The 18692-nt window shown below is 45.8% G+C and overlaps 1 protein-coding gene across 3 annotated transcripts in view; it reads left to right on the top strand.

The window, feature by feature from the left end:
• The first annotated feature begins 1892 nt into the window (after nucleotides 1-1892).
• Nucleotides 1893-18692, top strand: part of ETV5 (ETS variant transcription factor 5) — a 62952-nt gene continuing 46152 nt past the window's right edge. The window contains exons 1-5 of one of the 3 annotated variants that reach the window (XM_074366581.1): nucleotides 1893-2012; nucleotides 13029-13147; nucleotides 13284-13371; nucleotides 13513-13560; nucleotides 13655-13705. In XM_074366581.1, the coding sequence (XP_074222682.1) occupies nucleotides 13103-13147; nucleotides 13284-13371; nucleotides 13513-13560; nucleotides 13655-13705 (232 nt within the window). In that variant the 5' untranslated portion in view covers nucleotides 1893-2012; nucleotides 13029-13102. Of the gene's footprint in view, nucleotides 2013-9686; nucleotides 9859-13028; nucleotides 13148-13283; nucleotides 13372-13512; nucleotides 13561-13654; nucleotides 13706-18692 lie in introns of those variants that run through there. The other 2 variants (XM_074366575.1, XM_074366578.1) reach the window with 2 other exon arrangements.

The following is an 18692-nucleotide window of genomic DNA, read 5'->3' on the forward strand; positions in this document are numbered from 1 at the left end:
TTTGGCTCCATATCTACCCGTGACTCACCATGCAAGGAGCATGGCTCTAACTTACTAACTGCAAGAGAAGGTGGTGAATCTGAGAAGCAGTGGGAGGTAGTTTAACCCACTGAAGATCTTTGAATAAATAAAGAACTGCTTCCAGACAGGCGTCTATAGAGCTATTACTATGTTACCATATGGATTACCTCGTTACCGTTTACATTTACAAGGTGTACACGTAGCTGTAAATGAATGTTGCCCACATTCCAGTTGGGATGTGTGGGTTGGAAAGGGTAAAACACGGGTCCCATAATGAAACATTACATCTTGTCATTGAAGGCAGTTTAATACACAGGGAAGTAGAGGAAGACCATATTTAGATTTTGTGTTCTGCTGTGGCTGAGACAATCCTGTCAGCACAGGCCCTGAGGTCAGTTTTCAGGTTCCAGATGAACATTCCTAAGTGGGAAGGTCCAGATGAAACTCAGATAAATACCCAAAGCAATTAGGTTATGGAGGAGGGAGCAATAAGAGTGAGGAAAGATTTCAAAGGCAATTCAAGTCAAAGAGCATATGAAATCCTCCCAACCAGGATGCTACCTGGTGAAGAAAATTCCTCAGTGGTCAGGCTGAAATGCTGATCTTTCTTGGCTGCCTAAAGGAGACTGTCCGGGTGCCTGGGTTCTATCCCAGAAAGCTGGCCACACTTAGGAAGACCAGGCAGGCCCGAGGAGAAATGGAAAGTAGTTCTTCCAGTCTGTTCATGACTGCCAGCCCCATGGGGAAGGGGCACGTATTGGGGAGGGTTGAATCAATCAATCTGGGTTGAATCAATCAATGAGGAGGTTGATTCCTCTCCTTCTCAACAAAGCCTGTATCTCCAACATGCAAATGGGAGATTTGGGCATTTTGATGCAGTGTAAATTGCTCTGGGTTGCTAAGGGCTGAGATGAGGCGGTAGGGTCCCACCAAGCTCCATGCCATCCCAAATCTGGCTGAAATGAAATACAGTGCCCTGGGGCCCCAGGTATTGCTGCTAAATGAAGCCTCTCCCTCAGCACACACCCTGAGCTACTGCAGAGCCAAGGTTCCTCGCTCCTCACTCCTCTCCCTCAATGGGGACAGGCAGAAGCAGGCCGTGCACAAAAACAAATCCACGAAGAGAGGGTAACTCAGCCACCCCTTTCTCAAGCACAGGGGTGTGCTGTGCAGTAGAGATCACTTACACATTCACATATTCATTCATCCTTTGGTGATCTCTTGCTAAGTGCCAGGTGCTATGTTTGGGGCGGGGTAATTCAGACAGGCATCCAAGAGGGTCCCTATAAGAGGAATTTGTCTGTGGGCAACACAGACTCAAGCACAATGTGATATGTGCTGGAATGGAGGGCACCACAGAGAGGATGATTTTGGAAGCAGTCTCTGTGACTTTTGGTTATTTTTTAAAGCAGCTATGAGATGTACACCACGATTCCAAACTGTGAATGGCCACCCTTCTAATGACTATGTAAGACCCCTGACATCCTGTTCCCAAATACCCATGCTAGCCCCCTCTCAGTCGTGTCTCCTCCTGGGTCGAACATCTACAGTTTAGCTACACATGATCAACTTCCAGTCCCTGCACCTGCCAGCGACTGCCAGGCCTCCGTGTGTGTGTGCGCGCACGCGCGCTGTTCCCTCTGCCTGGAAGGCCCTTCCCCCCTAGCTCTGCCCAGTAAAGTTCTACTAATTAATCGTTCAAGGGTTGGCCCAAGTGTCAAGCCTCTCCGGGGCCTTCCTTGATCTTAACAGGAAGTACTCACTGCTCCTTCACTTGTACTCCCAGAACCCGTTTGCTGGCCTCGATTACGACACCTGTAAACATTGTATAATATCTATTTGTTCCTGTGTCTTTCACCCACCTCCCACCAGACAGGGAGCTCTTCTCGGACAAGCCCCACACTGAGGACACCAGGCTCTCGACAAACGTTTATGGAAGTGGAAATGAAATTTATGGCTGTGTAAACTCCCGCATGTCTTACCTTAATAAGGTAAGGGCCTATTAAAAGTGATAGCCCAGCCTCATCTAACAGGTGGGAAGGGCCACTTGCCTTCCATGGCCAAACACTCTCATTCACTGATCTTATTGCTGGGACTCTACAGCGCTATGGCGGGGGGGGGGGGGGGGCAGGGGTCAGAAACAGTGAGGGTAAATCCAATTTGTGTTTTAAGGCTAGAATACATATGCTTAGATGTGATTCTCTAGGCCAAAGAATGTATCTAGAATGCTACCCAAGAAACTGGTGATCGTGTATAACTCTGGAGAATGGGCCACAGGCTAGAAGGTGACGTGGGGGCTTTCTTTTCCGTTTTCTACCTTTCTGTGATGTTGAGATTTTTGTCAGGCACCTTTTTTCAAAGAAATAAGACATGAAAATGAATCCTGTGACTGTATCTTAAATGAACGATGAAAATGAGGTGGCTGTTTACCAAGGGACGCATATTAGAGTCTCACTAGAATGTTCACAGCGATGTCATTAATAATAGCAAAAACTGGAAATTGCCCAAATGTCCATTAAGAGTAAAATGGAAAAAATCAGTTGTAATATATTCATACAATGGGATACTACACAGCAAAGAGAGGGAACAGAACACAAGTACACAGTGCAAAACAGATGACTTTTCCAAACATAATGCTGAGGAAAAGAAGCCAGATACAAAAGAGCAGGTACTGTATGGCTCCACCTATACAATGTACAAAAACAGGCAAAATTGATTTGTGATGTTAGAGGCCAGGACAGTGGCCACCCTGATGGGGAGGGGGCGGGGGAATTAGTGACTAGATGGGGGCATGAGGGGGCCTTTTGGGAGAGAAGAGCTGAAAATGTTTTGTAATCTGGGTCCTAGATGCACCGGGGTGCTTGCTCTGTGAAAACTCATCAAGCTTCTTAGGATTTGTGCACTTTCCTGTGTGTATGTTATACTTCAGTAAAAAGTAAACACACAAAATAGGCCACAATTGAGATGCCTGAGCATTCCCTTCCATCCCTCTTAGGAGTCAGACCTTCAAGTCTCCTCAGTATCCAGCGAGGGCACAGGAGCAGGAGATGGGAACTAACCTGTGGTCCCTAATGGCTTTATGAGCACCTGCGCCCCGCCCGAGGTAGAACCTCAGCACAGGAAGGAACAGGCAGAGCACCTGAGCACTTCCGCGATGCACAGCAGCCAGAGATTTCCTAGGAGGAGATGCTGTTCTCATATTTTGCACATCTAGCCATGTAGCTGGGCTCTTCTCACAGGAGAGAATGCAGAAAAAGAGAAAGGATGAAGAGGTTTCTGGTTTAAATGCAAGCTGCCTTCGTCCCAGAGGTTAGGGGCCAGAGACAGACTATGAGCAAGAACCATGGTGGGGAAAGGTGAGCAGAGGCCATCTACTTGTTTTTAAACACTCTGCTTGTTTGGCTTCAGGGGACAACAGGCGGGAAGACTGTCTTGGGGTGAAAGGGCAGGCTGGACGCCCCATTTGAGACCATGTGGCAGAATCCACGGATGGATCACTTCACCCGCAGGCTCTGTTACCAGTGGGCAGAGTTGATCTTCCTTTTGTCCAACTCAAAATAAATACAGCCCTCTCCATAGGCTTGCCAGAGCCTCGGCGGGGGCGGGCACTTACAAGCCAAGCCAAGAGCTGAAAGAACCGCCCTCCTCACCACCCGCTCTCCAGCTGCCACGCTGAAGCAGGCCCACGAGAGAATGCATGTTCCCGCCCCACCAGGCCCTCGGCCCGCTCTCCCAGGGGAGCTGTGGGCCGCTGCCAGAGCAAGTCCTCTCACAGCTCGAGGTGGGCAAGTTCTAGGTTAGCCTGCTACTCAGACTTCGGGGGCTAGAGTCTAAGCTCATGGAAGCAAGGGTTAAGCCCTGGCCATATGAAACTCTCCACTAAGGCCATAGAAGGAAGCAAAAAGAGGCTCTGAAAGGTCAAGAGAGATTTTGCCAAGTCTACACATTCAAGTTCATCCACTTCCTCATTGGAGAGGACCCTTTAGCTCTCACCCAGAACCCATGACGTCCATTTCAAACTCATTTGGTTTGCTGGGTTCTAAGCTGATGATGGATCAGAGGCAGAAAATGACAGTGAACATGAGAGACAGCTGGAAAAGCATGCTCTTAATGTCTCAAGAAGTTCTGATTGATGACCTAACAATTTAAAGGAGCAGGAAAGCTCTAAAGATCAGACACAGAATCCTCCTTCATGCAGGGAACTTTCATGGGCCTCAGGGGTGGAGCAGGAGGCTGGCAGGTGGCTGGCTGGAGGAACAGGCAGCTCTGCCCTGCATGACTGGACCAGAGGGCCCAGAAAGCTCGAGAGATGCTGCAGAGTCACCAGGATGCATTAAGATTCTGCTGAGGAGCTGGACTCCATTCTGAAGGCAGTAGGAAGCTATGGGAAGTTTCCAAAGATTTTTACCCTCTTGTTTAAGGTTTGGGGCTTAAGGAAGAAATTCCTCGGCTATCAGGAATCTAAATATGACAGGGGCCTCCAGGTTTTCTTGACAGTGGATGTTTTATAAACTCTAAAAATTGAGAGTGAGGAGAAGGAGGTAGGAGAGAGGATGTTTGCAATCTCAGGAGATGAGCCAGAAGAGGAATAAGTCCCCCCTAGGCCAAGGGGTCAGAGGGTCAGCCTATTTGGTCAGAAGCCTGGTTTGTTCCTTCCTAACTGTAGAGCCTCAGACATGTTTAACCTCGCACTTTGACCCTCAGTTTTCACATCTGCAAAGGGGGTATTAGTACCACCCCCAACGAGGACTGGGAGTGCTAAAGGACGATGTGTGTGAAGTGTCCAGCACAGAGCCTGGCATCTAGGGGATGCTCAGCACAGGTAATTTCCATTCTCTTTCTAGAGTGGCCATAGTGGAGACAAATTCGAGCCGGCCCAGGATAGTAATTCAAAAGTCTGGCTGGAGTCACTGGAGCACGTTCCCAAGGAAGCACAGTGACTCTTGTGGGCATGGCAAGGAAGCCGTCAGAGCCCTAAAGGAGAGATGAGAGAAACCAACAGAGTGGGAGATCACAGGAACTGGGACCACCTAAATTGTTTCGGAGCAAGGACCCCGTTCAAGTTCTGCGCTGGGCTCCCGACTCCTACTCTTACTAGCTTTGTGTTCTTGAGCAAGTTACCTAACCTCTCTGTGCCTCAGTTTCATCGTCTTTAAAAAAGGGATGATAATGGTATCTATGTTACAGGGTTGTTGGGAGGATCAAGGGGGTTAGTATAAACAAAGCCCCTAAGTGGCCTGGCACAGAATAACGATCTTCCGGTTTTGGCTGTGGTCACTGAGCTGAGACAGCCCAGCAGAGTGGTTAATGGCCAGGCTCTGGAGGGGGCCTCTTGGGTACACTTTCCCTCTTACTGTGTGCTAGCCATATAGCGATTTGTGTAACCTTCCTGTACCTAAACTTCCTCATCTCTGAAAAGTGGAGGTGATAATAATAGCACCTCCCTCAGAGGGGTGTTGTTGGGACTAAATGTGCTAATACATGTGAACTGTTTAGAAAAGTGTCTAGCTCATATTAAGCACTCAGTAAATGTCAGCTATTATTACTCCCTGACTATGAAGAACCCTGAAGACAATATGGCACCTATTTGTTTAAAGAGATATTGAATCTAAAAGATTTTCTTTTCTTGCCTTGGTTTTTAGGGTATTTATACCTGAATTTTACAAAGAAAGGTGTGCCAGCCAGACAGAATCCTTTATCACTTGATGACAAGAAAAACGTGGCTGTACCTTTTGGACGCTGTCCTCAAGTCCCTTCCTCCATAGCTGTACAAAAATAGGAAGGGCCCCCTAGGGCCATGTAGCCCACTCCCCCACCTCCACTCCAGACAGGCTACACTCCCTGCAGCATTTCTACCAGAGGAATGGGAGGCATTGCCCCAATGTGAGGGACCAAGATAGTGATGCGGCCAATTTCCCACTGCCATCTTGTGATCAGCCCAAGGCAGGGTTACCTGCCTTATACTTGAACTTGCTTTTTGGATTTTAAGGGACAACTTCAAAAGCAGCCCCCTAAAGGAAAACAGAAGCTTTCAGGCTGAGGACAAGGGACTTGTTTTTCTATCTTTCCATGTTGTTCCTCTGAAGATGTGCTGCAAATTGAAGAACAAGGGGCTAGTTCCCCTACTGTGATTAAGTGAGTTTTGCTACTGCCAGAGAACAAAGGCTAGACTGACACTAGATGAATGTTCCAGAGGGCTGGTCTCTTTGTTATCTTTTCCAGCCTGGCTTCTCTCCTGGAGGAGAGGGAATGGTACCTTAGAATGTATGCTGGACAAATGCCCCGATGTAAGTGATGTTCTTAGGAGGAAAGACTCAATGTGCTAAACAAAGAACATCTAAAAACTTCTAAATACTTCAAGAAGACAGGGAGTGGGAAGGGGATGGGAGTGGCGGAGGTAAGTCACTAAGGAGAATCAAGAGAGAAGGAAGAGGTATAGAGAAAAGACATCATAAACACTTAACAGTGAGGAACCAACTCTGGGCTCAGGAGTGCATCTAGCAAGGTAGCTCATCACGAGTTGTACCCTCACATTTCACAGCAGAGCCAAGGTGCCTGGGCCCAGGCCCTGAACCCCCGTCCAACACAAGCTCCTAATTCTCAAGAGCCATATTCTTAGAGCTGGAGCAATCCTCTGAATTCATCTATCCCATCCAGTGCAGTAGTCCCTCTGCACTAAATCTTTCTGCAGAAATGCCTCTTGTGACGGGAGACTCATTAGCAGCAGAATTCCTTCAATGGAGCAGGGCCACTCCAAACATCCCAAAGTCCTTCCTAACCCTACACTGAACTAAAAATCTGCCTCCCTATGACTTCAACCAGTTCTGCCCTCTACCATTCCAGGTTCAAGTGATATTTCATGGTGGTTTTCTGAGCAACAGAGGCACATGCTAAGTCTCCACTTGTGGGCTCTGGAACCTGCCTGCCTTAGTGCTTATCCAGATTCAGCAACGTACAAGTTGTGCAACTATTGCAAGTTACTTAATCTCTCTGTGCCTCCACTTCTCACCTATAAAATGCAGATATTAACAGTAGCAGGGGAAGAGGGTATAGCTTGGGAGTAGAGTGCATGCTTGGCACTTAGTGCATGTAGGAAATCCTGGGTTCAATCCCCAGTACCTCCATTAAAAAAAAAAAAAAGAGTAGCGACCACTTCAGTACTATTATTACAAGGATTAAATGAGATAACCTATAGAGAATTGTATATGGCACAAACAGGTCATATATTAGCTTCAGCAGCTGAAATTGCACAGTAGATTGTGGGCTCCTCCAAGCCAAAGACTGGAACTTATCTCTAACTTTTTTGCTGAACACAGAGTTTGGCTGAGTATTGGGTACAAAACAAATGTATACCAAATGACTAAATAATTAATTGGCAAGAGCTCTTCGCTGGTGTAAATCCCTCCACATGACTTCATGTCTGTGACAATCTTCTTATAAAAACCCACCCTCCAATTCCTCCCCTACCGATATTCATTACTTACTACCTAATCCAGAAATACCCAACTTCTCTTCCCAAGGTGGAATGGAGAGCTTTGGCTTGAGGCAAAGGTCATAGGAGTCACACTCCAGGCCTCAAGTCCAACCCCATGGAGGAAGTCGCTGTGAAGTGTCCTGCACTGTTTCCCTGTAGCCAGAGTGCGACTGATGTTCTGTGATTATACGGCAAAGGACGTGTGGCCCCATGGGCTGCAGGCCTTCCGAGAGCTGGGCCTGAAGACAGACATCACTGAAGATGAATCCAGAAACTTCTGAGGAAACTAGATTAGAGAGCAGAATAAGTTGGGATGAGCTGAAGCAGGATGGGGGCAGATAAACTGGGGAGGAGGAGGACTCGGGATCTAACCTGGGCTCTGAGTCTAATGGGGGAGACAGAGCCCTCAGGGATGTCAGCAAATCACTAGGAGGACAGCGGGTCTAGGATTGCACTCCAGCCACCAAACAGCACTGGTGTTACCTGGGGAATAAAGAGAAGCACTGAGGGAAAACTCCACTGGATCTGGCCAGTAGCAAAATGCTCTACTACAAAATTAAATATCATGGAACTGCTCGTTTAAAGTTCAGAGCACCTTTCCACCCACCCATTCGTGCTCACCCCACTCTCTTACAAAGTCAGGAGTTCATGCCTGATGAGCGCTGGGCCCAGGAACTCTAGGTTTCCTTTCGTGAATTTCAACATTTCTTGGGCTATAAACAACATCCCAAATGCCCACAAGTAGAAGCAGAAAAGAAGGTGAGCAAGTTTTCCCTAAAAGTCCACACTGCATGCCCCGTGGTGCGGGTAGGAGGCAGCCCCATAGTTGGCTGGGACCCCCTTTGCTAGGGGCTAACCCCATACTTGGCGTCTTTCCTCCCCACTGCTGGCACACGGGGTGAATGGCAAGGCACACAAACAGAACAAGACAAGAAGAGCTCCCTCACAAGCCTCAGCATCCTGGAGGAGAGCAGAAAGCCGCCCCATGGCCAGCACTGGAGGGGGCAGAGCGGGTGGAGAAGGGAGAGGATTGCTTATTTGTTTCCTGGAACACCCTGTTAAGAATCTCAGCAGTTGCGGTTAGTGTGCGATCGTTTGGCAAGCGGAGTAGCTTCTCAGTCCTTCCCAGCTGCACGGGATCTAATTCGCAAATGCACCATCTTGCATTCAACTCTTAAATGGAAAACAAGCAGCCCCAGGAGGGAGGCAGGCGATCTAACTCAGCAAGCCCGTTTCGGAGGGATTTGTGCTTCTAGGTCGGTTGACTGGTTGGTGCAGGCTCTGGAGAGGATTTGAGTGTTGACCCTCTCTCATCTCGGGTCCAAAACCCACGCTGGCGGAGGTTATAAACTGCAATTAAACACAGTGAGAAAACGGGATTTGGTTGGGCCTTGGGCCTGCCAGTATAAGATAGTAACTAAAATCTGTTTGAGAGCTCAGATTTTAAAGGGACATACTACTTATTCTTCCCGCACTGGAAACCTGGTTAAAGGAAATTAAGGCCTCTCTTAAAGGTAACTAAGATTAGAGGGCTCGGTTTCCGTTTTCTGTGTTTCTGTAGGCCGAACGCCCAGGTCGGTCAGCGAGTTTCTCTTCGGGTGGAATGACCAATTCCTGTCTCCTGAATTCTAAAATGATAACTTCGCTTGGTGCTGCAGCTGCGAACGACTGGCGCCCAGCGGCCCAGTCCTCTCGGTGGTGGTGCTGGGGGCCCGGGGCGGGAGGCAGGGGAAGGAGAAATAGGGGTGAAGTGGGAAGGGGAAAGAACCAAGCCTCAATGGAAAGTTGGGAGAGCTGCGAGGAGGGAAATAGCGGTGGCTCCTCTAGGCCCTCGGCTCCTTTAAGTTCTTCACTGACTCAGCTAAGCTTCCCCCTCAGGTCGCGTTTTTTATGAATGAAAAACGTCCTTACATTCATTACATAAACAAGCCTGTGCTGATTGGCCAAAGGCCCCCCGGTGCATAAATTATGTAAAACAGACCCCTGGAGGGTGGGGAGGGACGCGCTGTTGACCAATGGGGACCGGAGTTGATGGGGCGGCTTGGCTGGATTTGCCCGCAGACAGGGTAAACAAGAAGTGATGGACAGCCGCGGGAGCAGCCATGGACCAATGGAAATGAGGCTAGGCTACAGCGGTGAGCCAATGGCGGCGGACGGAGCGGCGGGCCGGTGGGGGCCGGGCCAGCGCTTCAGCCCGGTTGGCAGCTGCGGCGCAGAGTCCAGCCGCTGGTGCGCGGAGCGGTTCAGCGTACCCCGAGCGGTTCGGCGCAGCCATTCGCCTAGGCGCTCAGGCCCGGTGCGCGCGTGCGTGAGCGCGCCTGCGCCCCGGGGCCGCTGCAAGGGGTGGAGAACCGCCGCCTCAGGTGAGGGGGCGTCGAGGGGACCGGGGCGGGGGGAGGGGGTGTCGGAGGGGTGTCCAGGAAGGGCCCAGCTGGCGAGAGTTCACTGGCTGATTCAGAATCCTCAAAGTCGGGATGGAATTTCTATCTGGGCCGAGCCTTCATCCCCCGGGACTGAACGCCCCCTCCTCCCGTGGCCGGGTCCGGTTTGGTTCCTGGGAGGCGTCAAGCGGGGGCGACTAACGGTTCCGGAGCGCGCGGAGAGCGGGTTTCAGCACGTTGCGGGGGAGGCGCGCGGTAGCGCGAGGTGCGGGGGCTCCCGGGTGGGGACTGAGGGGCGCCGAGTTGCGGGCTTTACAGTCTGAAGATCTGAGAGCCTCGAGGGGACTTGGAGGCTCGCGAGAAAAGGCACTCGGTAGAGCTTTGCAGTGGCAAGGAGTGGGTGGAAAGCAGCTTAGGGAGAATGTTTGAGAGGTGATGTACCCCCACCCCCCCCCACCCTTGCACCAGAAGGGGTTAAGTGACATAGGCATGTGTAGCCTGCGGGGTTGGGGGTCGGCCAGGAACTTATGCAGGCCTTGCAAGTTTCAGGTTGTGGAAAGTGGACACCCAATCCCCCAACTCCCACCCCCAGCAACTGAGGGTGTCAGCCTGCACGGCGATTCTGGAGAAATCGGGGAGCATCAGAACAGCGGCTTGGGGATGGTGGAAGAGGGAAAAACGGGTGCGGTGGGGAGATGAAGAGATGCCGAAACCTCGCACTAGATTAGGGATCTGACCGCATTTTCAAAGGGGAGGGGGACCTCTGGGGGGAACCGAACTCCTGATCGAGGAGTGCCAGAGAGAGATGTTTGGAAGGTTTTTCTGTTTGGGGCGAGGGGAGGTGGATTGGAGGCGATTGGTAGAGCCCGGCGCCTCAGCTCGTTTTATGAATGTGGGTGATTTTATGAATGAAGCGGGTTTCTTTCGTTGGCTCGCTGCTCCCTGCGGCTTTTTTTTTTTTTTTTCCTTTCCTTTTTTGTGAATGAAGCATTGAGCTTTCTTCCTAAAACGCTGGGGTGAGGGGCCTGCGTCGGAGGCTGGGCGTGCGTTGGGAGTGGGGGTGGGGGCGGGGGCGCATCTGAAGGAGTTTTCATGAATGGAGAAGGCTGGGAATTGGGTGGAAGTGTGTCTTGTTTTGTGAATGGGGCCCAGTGCGAGGGATCCAGTTACAGCCTTTACCTGATGTGGCGGCCGCGTTTCGCTCTCCCATTCATAAAACCGGGCCCGCTGCGCGCTGCGGGGGAGGGGCCTCGATCTCACCGCTGCGCCGTGTTAAACTTTTCCTGGGGGCACCGGGAAGGGGGGGGGCACAAAGGAAGTGGTTTAAACTCCTAGATGAACTCGAGCCTTCCCTTAAGGCTTAAAAAAAAATTGTACTTTGAACACGATTTTTCTAGCCCTTGAGATTTTGAAGGCTGCTTTAAAGACCCTCGATGCCTCTTTTCGATTCACTTCTGGCAGCTTCTTTCTTCCATTTAATTTTTTAAAAGATATTTTTGCTCTTCACGGTGAAGTATTTTTGCAGCGTATTTCATCGTGAGACTGTGAAAGTATCTCCTTCTCCGATCTCCTACCCGTTCTCCCTCCAAATAGATATTTACAAAATTTCTGAAGCCACGGTTTATTTAATCTGACAGATTTCTGAAGGCTACAGAGAACTCATTTTCATGTCCCCCCAACCCACTGCAGATGATACTCAGGTTTTGTTTATGGGTTGGTGACATTTGAGAAAGAAGCGTTTTTCTGAATGTTTTAGCGCTGTTTGGAAGGCAGGCTAGCCCGGGTGTTTTTCAAGGAAGTTATGAATTGTGGGCAGTTTTGCTCCTCTCTTTTTCTTTGACTTTGAAAATAACTTATTACTTGGACCAAAGTGCTGAGAGAAGGCTGGCAGTGAAGGGTTTCCTTGCATCCTGCTAACTTAGAAAAATTTGATATGCTTCACACAGTGTGAAAAACAAATTGGATGGAATTGCCCACTGAGAAAAAGGTTTCTTATGTAAAATTTGTGTACAAGTTAAACAAAAGATTTATCCTTAAGTGTTTTGCATTGCTTAGAGCTGGGGTGAGAGAAATGAATGTTTCCCCCATTTTGTTGGCTCAACTGCATTTTTATTTGAATAAAACAGTGCTAAGGAAGATGGCACGTTCCTAAAATTGTTACTTTATTCCTCCCAAATTAGAAAAAGTTCCCTCCTCTCCATTTTGATCCCCAACCTCTGTCCCTGCCCCAACGCTTAACAGTGCTGAAACAAGTTTAATTTTATTTTGTCATGTTTGGGGAAAACTGACTTCACTATAAGAAACATTCTCTTTCCATGAATGTTTTGCTTTTAATGCTTTTTAAAGATCTGTGGTAGCGGTGCATTTAAAAATACGTGCAGTGGAATTTAGTGAACTATGTGTGTTACTTTCCTAGCTGTTTTATTCTTTTAGAAGTTGGAGATGTCACAGATATCTGTCTCTATATATATCTGTAGTTGCCGTGGAGATATCTGTAACATTACAGACACTACACCTGTTTGGACAAAAGGTTTAGATTTTAATGAAGAGTTGTGTATGAAGATAAGTATACCTCTGATCTGATAGATGTGTTCCTGGAACTATATATAGTGCTTTTACCATTGACCTATAAAATACTTTTAGAAACACTATGTATGTCAGATTCTTACTTGCAAATAATTTGGAATGCTTAAACCCAGTTTCTCTACTTCCTGTCACTGTACTGTCAAATTATGTCAAAAAACAAACTGAAAAACTAACCCTAACAAATGCCCTGGGGAATCTTCTTATGGAGAGAATCTTGGAGAGAAATTGCCCTTTCATAGTGAAAACGGCGCTTTTTTTTTTTTTTTTTTTTTTTTTTTTTGGATAGGGGACAAATAGTAGTAAACCTGTAATTTTAATGATTAAATAAAAGAAAGATTAAAAGAATGACTAGGTAAATGGATTTGGCACTAAGTACACCATGAACCTTTGATGCCCTTAATCAAGCCCAGCATTAAGTCTATAAAGCTTACACCTTGAGTGGGCTTTAAGTACCTCAGAGAAAGGTAGTGATTTTTGCACAGGCCCTAGAGAAAGAGCAATATAAAATTATTTCATTTCTCTTTTTTCCCCCCTCTCAGTTAAAATCTCCCAAATTCAAATTACAGGAGGACCCCTTTCCCCCCAGAAATTACTCAATGCTGAGACCTTTCAAAGTGACATTAGAGACGTTGGAAGCACCATGGATGGGTTTTATGATCAACAAGTCCCTTTTATGGTCCCAGGGGTAAGTTTATGTGGCTTTTGGTTTGTTTTGTCCTCCCTCTTCGAATGTGAGTCTTCTCGTTATTGGGTTAGTGGCACAACCCACTTTGGACCCCTTTATTACACTTGAGTCCTCACTGTTTGTTGGCCTCTTTCAGAAATCTCGATCAGAGGAGTGTAGAGGGCGGCCTGTGATTGACAGAAAGAGGAAGTTTTTGGACACAGATCTGGCTCACGATTCTGAAGGTAGAGATGCTCTCCCCTGGGTGTTGTAGCTTGCTCAAACGGCTCCCAGCGGAAGTGGCAGGTAGCCCATAGCCGGCCCTTCCCTCTTCTCCCTAGCAGAGAAGTTCTTCTCATTCTGGTGTCCTCTGTTTTCAATTCCAGAGTTGTTTCAGGATCTCAGTCAACTTCAAGAGGCTTGGTTAGCTGAAGGCAAGTTTCTTGGCTGTCCTGTTTTCCACATAAAACATTTTATTGTGCTTTTAAATAAAACTTAAAGGTCTAAAATAAAAATCTCTTTTTCCAGCACAAGTTCCTGATGATGAACAGTTTGTCCCAGATTTTCAGTCTGATAACTGTAAGTACCTTTCTGGTGGTGGTGGCACATGTGTTCTGAAATTGTTTGGTCTTGGATCATCTGTGTCTAGAATACTCTTTTCAGCTGCAGCCCCCATATTTGGACAGTGGAATGTGTTTGGTATCTTTTAATAATTCTAAGTTATCCCCTCCATAAACTTTTGTTTCATTCCTTATTAAAATTATTTCTAAAGTGCTTTTATTCTATTGTGGGTAAGATTTACCTAAACATCATTTCATCCTAAATTTCTTTTTGCCTAAGAAGGTTGCAAGACTTCAAGCTCAAAATTATCAATTGAAATTAATGGATGCTTGGTCCAACATCTTATAAACAGACATTATCTTTCCAGTGTGTGGTTTTTTGGTGTTTTGTTTTTTTTTTTTTGGTTTCTTTTATAAGTTAAGTCCTTGATGTGAACCATGAGCCTGACTTTTTTTTCTTTTAAAGGTGCAGAAAGTAGTTAATGGAAGATTCCAGTTAATTGTGGCTTCACCCAACATGTTGTCAGTTTTGTTTCTACTTCTAAGTTGACAAAAAGTGGTCACAATGTGATCTGATTTATACTTATTTTTCATGTAGTTGTCAGGACTTTATTGTTCAGAGAAGAGTAAAAACTTTTCCTTAAAATGGTCATATCCCTGAAATAACATATGCAGTGGGAGCTCAAAAGATGGCTCTCAGTGCTGGCGAGGGTTAGCTTTGCACTAATCTTTTGGGGCTGTCCTCAACAGGTCTGGGAGCTTTTGTGGTCCAGGCAGAGCTATCAAGGACAAAGCTGGCTGATGAAATTTGAGCAGCACAGGGCAGCTCTAGAGAGCATTAGTCACTGGCGAGTGAGCAGGTTTAAGAGAGGCCTGGAGAAAATGCTGCCTCTCTTGAGAGTTGCATCATAGAAAAATTCATGTCTCTTAGTCATAGTTTATAATAGCAAGCACCTGAGCCAGGCAAGGATTCAGTTTCTCATTTTGCACCAACAAATTCTTCCCAGCTTTGTTTTATCTTGTGTGTGTATGTAAAAATGCCACTGGGAGAGAGGGTATCTTTGGGTCTGGGTAAAAGCTGGGTGTTCTAAATCAATAAATGAAAGACCAGCGGTACCAGCCAAACATTAATGATTTAAGCTGCAAAAGAATGACGCTTTAAAAGGGAACAAACTGTAACCCACAGATGTGTGGTTACCTTAGCTTTGTCACAGCTTGCAAAGGATGTTTTCTGTAGGAAAGTAAATGCATGTTAATTGTTGCCCTTTGATTGCTTCCAAGTGATTGGGAGGCTTGCCACTGAAAGGCTAAATAAAGATAACCCAGATTCTGTGTGTATGTGTGCGCACACACATGCAAGATAAAAGGCAGAGTTTGTAATCCTACTTTGTTCTGTGTTGACAGTTTGGCCCAGCCTTTCCAGTGCTTGCTCAGAGCAGCATAAGCTGCAGTCTGTTTGGGAGGTGGCTTTCTTGGCAGAGGTCCTTTGAAATACTTTTATGACACTTTTGTTTGTTTCTCTGTAACCCAAAAGAGTTAAAAGGGAGGTGAGATGACTGCATCCAAATTGATTTCATGTGCTGAAGCAAAGGTATGTGCCTTAGAACGATGTCAGCAAACAGGATTTATATTTGGAGAGATATTTATCTGCAGGAAGAAGCTAAAGTGAAGGAATCAATAAATGTGTTTTGGCTCCTTAGAAATAATTCCTGCTCAGCGAATAGAATGTGCTAAGTTCTTTAATTAAAGTGCCATACCTACAATGGCACTGCTTTGGGAGATGCTTCTGCTTACCAAGTGTGATGTCTTTTTCATTTTGTTTGCTTTTTGCTTTAACTTCTTAGGATTGAGCTTTTCTGTCTTTTGAGGATAAAGCAGATGGTTGAGTGGCCCCAGAAAGTCTTTTAATAATTCTTTCTCCCTCTCTGACTCCTATTTCTGGGGATGAAGCTTCAAGAAGGATAATTCAAACTGAGGTTAGGCAGGAACATAAGTGTGGGAGGTGTGTCCTTGAGCCTTTTATCCTTGCTGTTCTGTGTGCCTGGTTTGCCTGCATTTGAGGCCAGCAGTATAGACTTCTGGGTGCTGGCAGGGCCCAGGGCTGGGCAGACTCTTCTCTGTGTGCGGGTCATACAACCTTGTGTTGCAGATCAGCTTCTACTCTAGTGACCTTCTGAAAGAGCCCATGATGGTTCCGGGAGATGGGGAAAAACTCATTCAAATTTAATGAAATCTTAGGAATTGGCTTTATTAACTCAATCAATGAAGTGTAAATCAAACGTGTCTTGCCGGGTAAAGCAAACCTCTTCCCTAGGGTAGCAGAAACATTTGTAACAAATACTCTTCTGTGGCCTGCCACCAGTAGTAGTCTGCCTTCCCTGTCGCTGATGAGTTGATGAATTTTCCATCTTGAATGTGAGAGTTTTTGTGGATGTGTGTAAGAGAGAAAGAAATACCAAGTAACATGGATAACTTTTTATTTTAGAATGTCAGGTTTGAAGATTATGGCTTACCTTTTTGTGTGTGTTGGGGTGGTGGGTGTAGGTAAACGCTATAAGCTCAACTTCTAAAGAGATTCGATTTTGTAAACTTTCCAGATTTGTGTTCCTACCCATCAGCATCCATCCAGAAGTGTAATTTGAAATCGTTGTTCTAAATCTTATAAAAATGCCCAGCTTACTTCTATCTGTGTAGATTGACCTTATGTTACTAAGGTCTGTATTTGTGAAGTATCCTCCACCTGGAAACTCTTGAAGGTCACATTCAAGGGACTAGAAAGTACAGCCTGTAGACATAGGTGTTCTGCCAGTGCCACCCACTGTCCCTTGATCCTGAGACATAACCCTGAAGATTCCAGATGTTTGAGCTGGAAGTTCTTGTGGAGATGGTCTTGCCCAGCCCTTTCATTTTACTAAGAGGATAAGATAGCTGGAGAGACTGACTAGTGGTTGGGGGCAAGTAGGAGGGATTAAGTGAAATGAGGGGGGGAAATACATAAAATCATATCCTTAAAGAAGCTCTCACAAAGCTGCAAGCCGGAGGTCACTGTCAGGGCTCTCTTATTATTTCAGAAACCTGGAGATGGCCCTCAGGAAGGCCTTGGAGAGCTGCCCAGTCTAACACCTCAGTTCTCTTCATTCTGTGACCCTGAGAAACCTATTCAACATTTCAGTGCTTTGAGTGTTTTCATGTAGGATTTGGAAGTAAGAGAGAAATTATAAGACAGATGAATTATAAAACTGACATGTTTCCTAGAAGTGTGTGTACAGATAAAACTGAATATATATCCTGTATGTTATAAATGTGTGTATGTGTGTATAGCTATATAAATATGTATGCAGCTAAATATGTGTATTAACACATAGAGCTACCAAACCAGGGAATCTGGGTCAGGAGATAGATGTGTACGCATTTTTACTACACATTTTCACAGAATTAGCTGCAAATCAAACCATGGATAAGAGTGGAACTCAAGGTGCTCAGATTTAGGGTAGGAGTGGGTGAGTCTACATTCATTTTTCTTTTTTCTTTTTTTAATTTTGGGGGGGATTAGGTTTTTATTTGTTTTAATGCTGGTACTGGGGATTGAACCCAGGATCCTGTGCATGCTAAGCATGCACTCTGTCACTGAGCAATACCCTCCCTTCTACATTCATTTTTCTGAACTAACTGAACACCTTAGGGTACTACTAGATTTTAGCATATATAAATAGGTTTTTTAAAATACAGATTCCAGTTCTGATTTTTTTAAAATCTCATTTGTTTCAATTGAGATGTTGTGAATATTTTACCTGTCAGCATTTTGAATAATTCAAATATTTTATGCTGGGGAGAAAGCATGGTAAAATCTCATTTTAAAACCATGGTCTCCATACCAAATATAATTCAAAGAATTGTTTTAAAACCCAAATGACCTTATTTTTCCCTTGAAGTATTTTTTAGATCTGTGTTTCAAAAAGAACGGACCGACTAGAGGAAGTACGGGTAATTTCCTAAGGACTGGCTAATTAACTGATAAAATCGACTTTTCATAAATACATTGCAATAGATGGCTGGGGAAATAGAATTAACTATTATGACAGCCTTTGAGTCTAAAATACATTGATCTTAATCCATCAATATGAGATTATTCATCTGGATTTTTTTTTAACTGCATAGGAGGTTTTGATATGGTGAGGAAATGCCTGCCTTTGGGAGAGGGCACATTAAGTGGACCCAGACATGATGTAACAAAATTCTACATTTACTTGCTCTGTGTTCTTGGGCCATTTCTATATGAAGAGAGCATCCTAAGGTCTTTTTTGTTATGGAAGGTAAGAAAGAATAGTAGGCACTTTACAAATAAGAGGCTTGAGGGAATCAAGGCTATCCGTTTACCCTTTTCCAGAGCTGGTAGCTCTGAAAGCAGGGAGAAGAAATGAGTGCTAAAGCAAGAGGAGGAAAACAAAGGCTTATAAAACTTGAAGTCAAACAACCTCCAACGTCTGTTAGCTAGCCCACTCCCTTACCACTGAGAGAGGGTAAAATGATTTGAGATCCTTCCTGTTTTGATAGCCTCCACGATCCCTAGACGCAGGACTCCTAAGGACCCAAGACCTAGCGTTCCCTTTTATCTAACAGAGCCACATGTCTGCACAAAATCTGTTTTCATCTAACTTTAATTATTAGGCTTATTAAAAACAATAGATTTTTCTCTTTGTCTTTTCTGTCTCTCTGCTCTTAGTTCTCTGATAAAACCCAGTAACCTTTCTAGTCCTCTGTGTTTGGCAAGAAAGACTTGGGATGGGGAATTACATCTGTCTCTGCTGGGCAGATCACTTTTGTAGATTCCAGAGGTAACAAAATCCTAACATCAATCAAGAAATTACAGTCTATCGCCTGTTTTTCAGCATTCTTCAGTTTTATAAGGTTAAGACATGGGTAGTTTGATAAAGCTGAGCATTTGTGCTGTCTGCCATTTCAATCATCTAGTAGTATCACTGTTTTAATTTCAGACCCAGAGAAAA

Source organism: Camelus bactrianus, chromosome 1 (genome assembly GCF_048773025.1).
Source record: "Camelus bactrianus isolate YW-2024 breed Bactrian camel chromosome 1, ASM4877302v1, whole genome shotgun sequence".
NCBI classification, from domain to species: Eukaryota; Metazoa; Chordata; class Mammalia; order Artiodactyla; family Camelidae; genus Camelus; species Camelus bactrianus.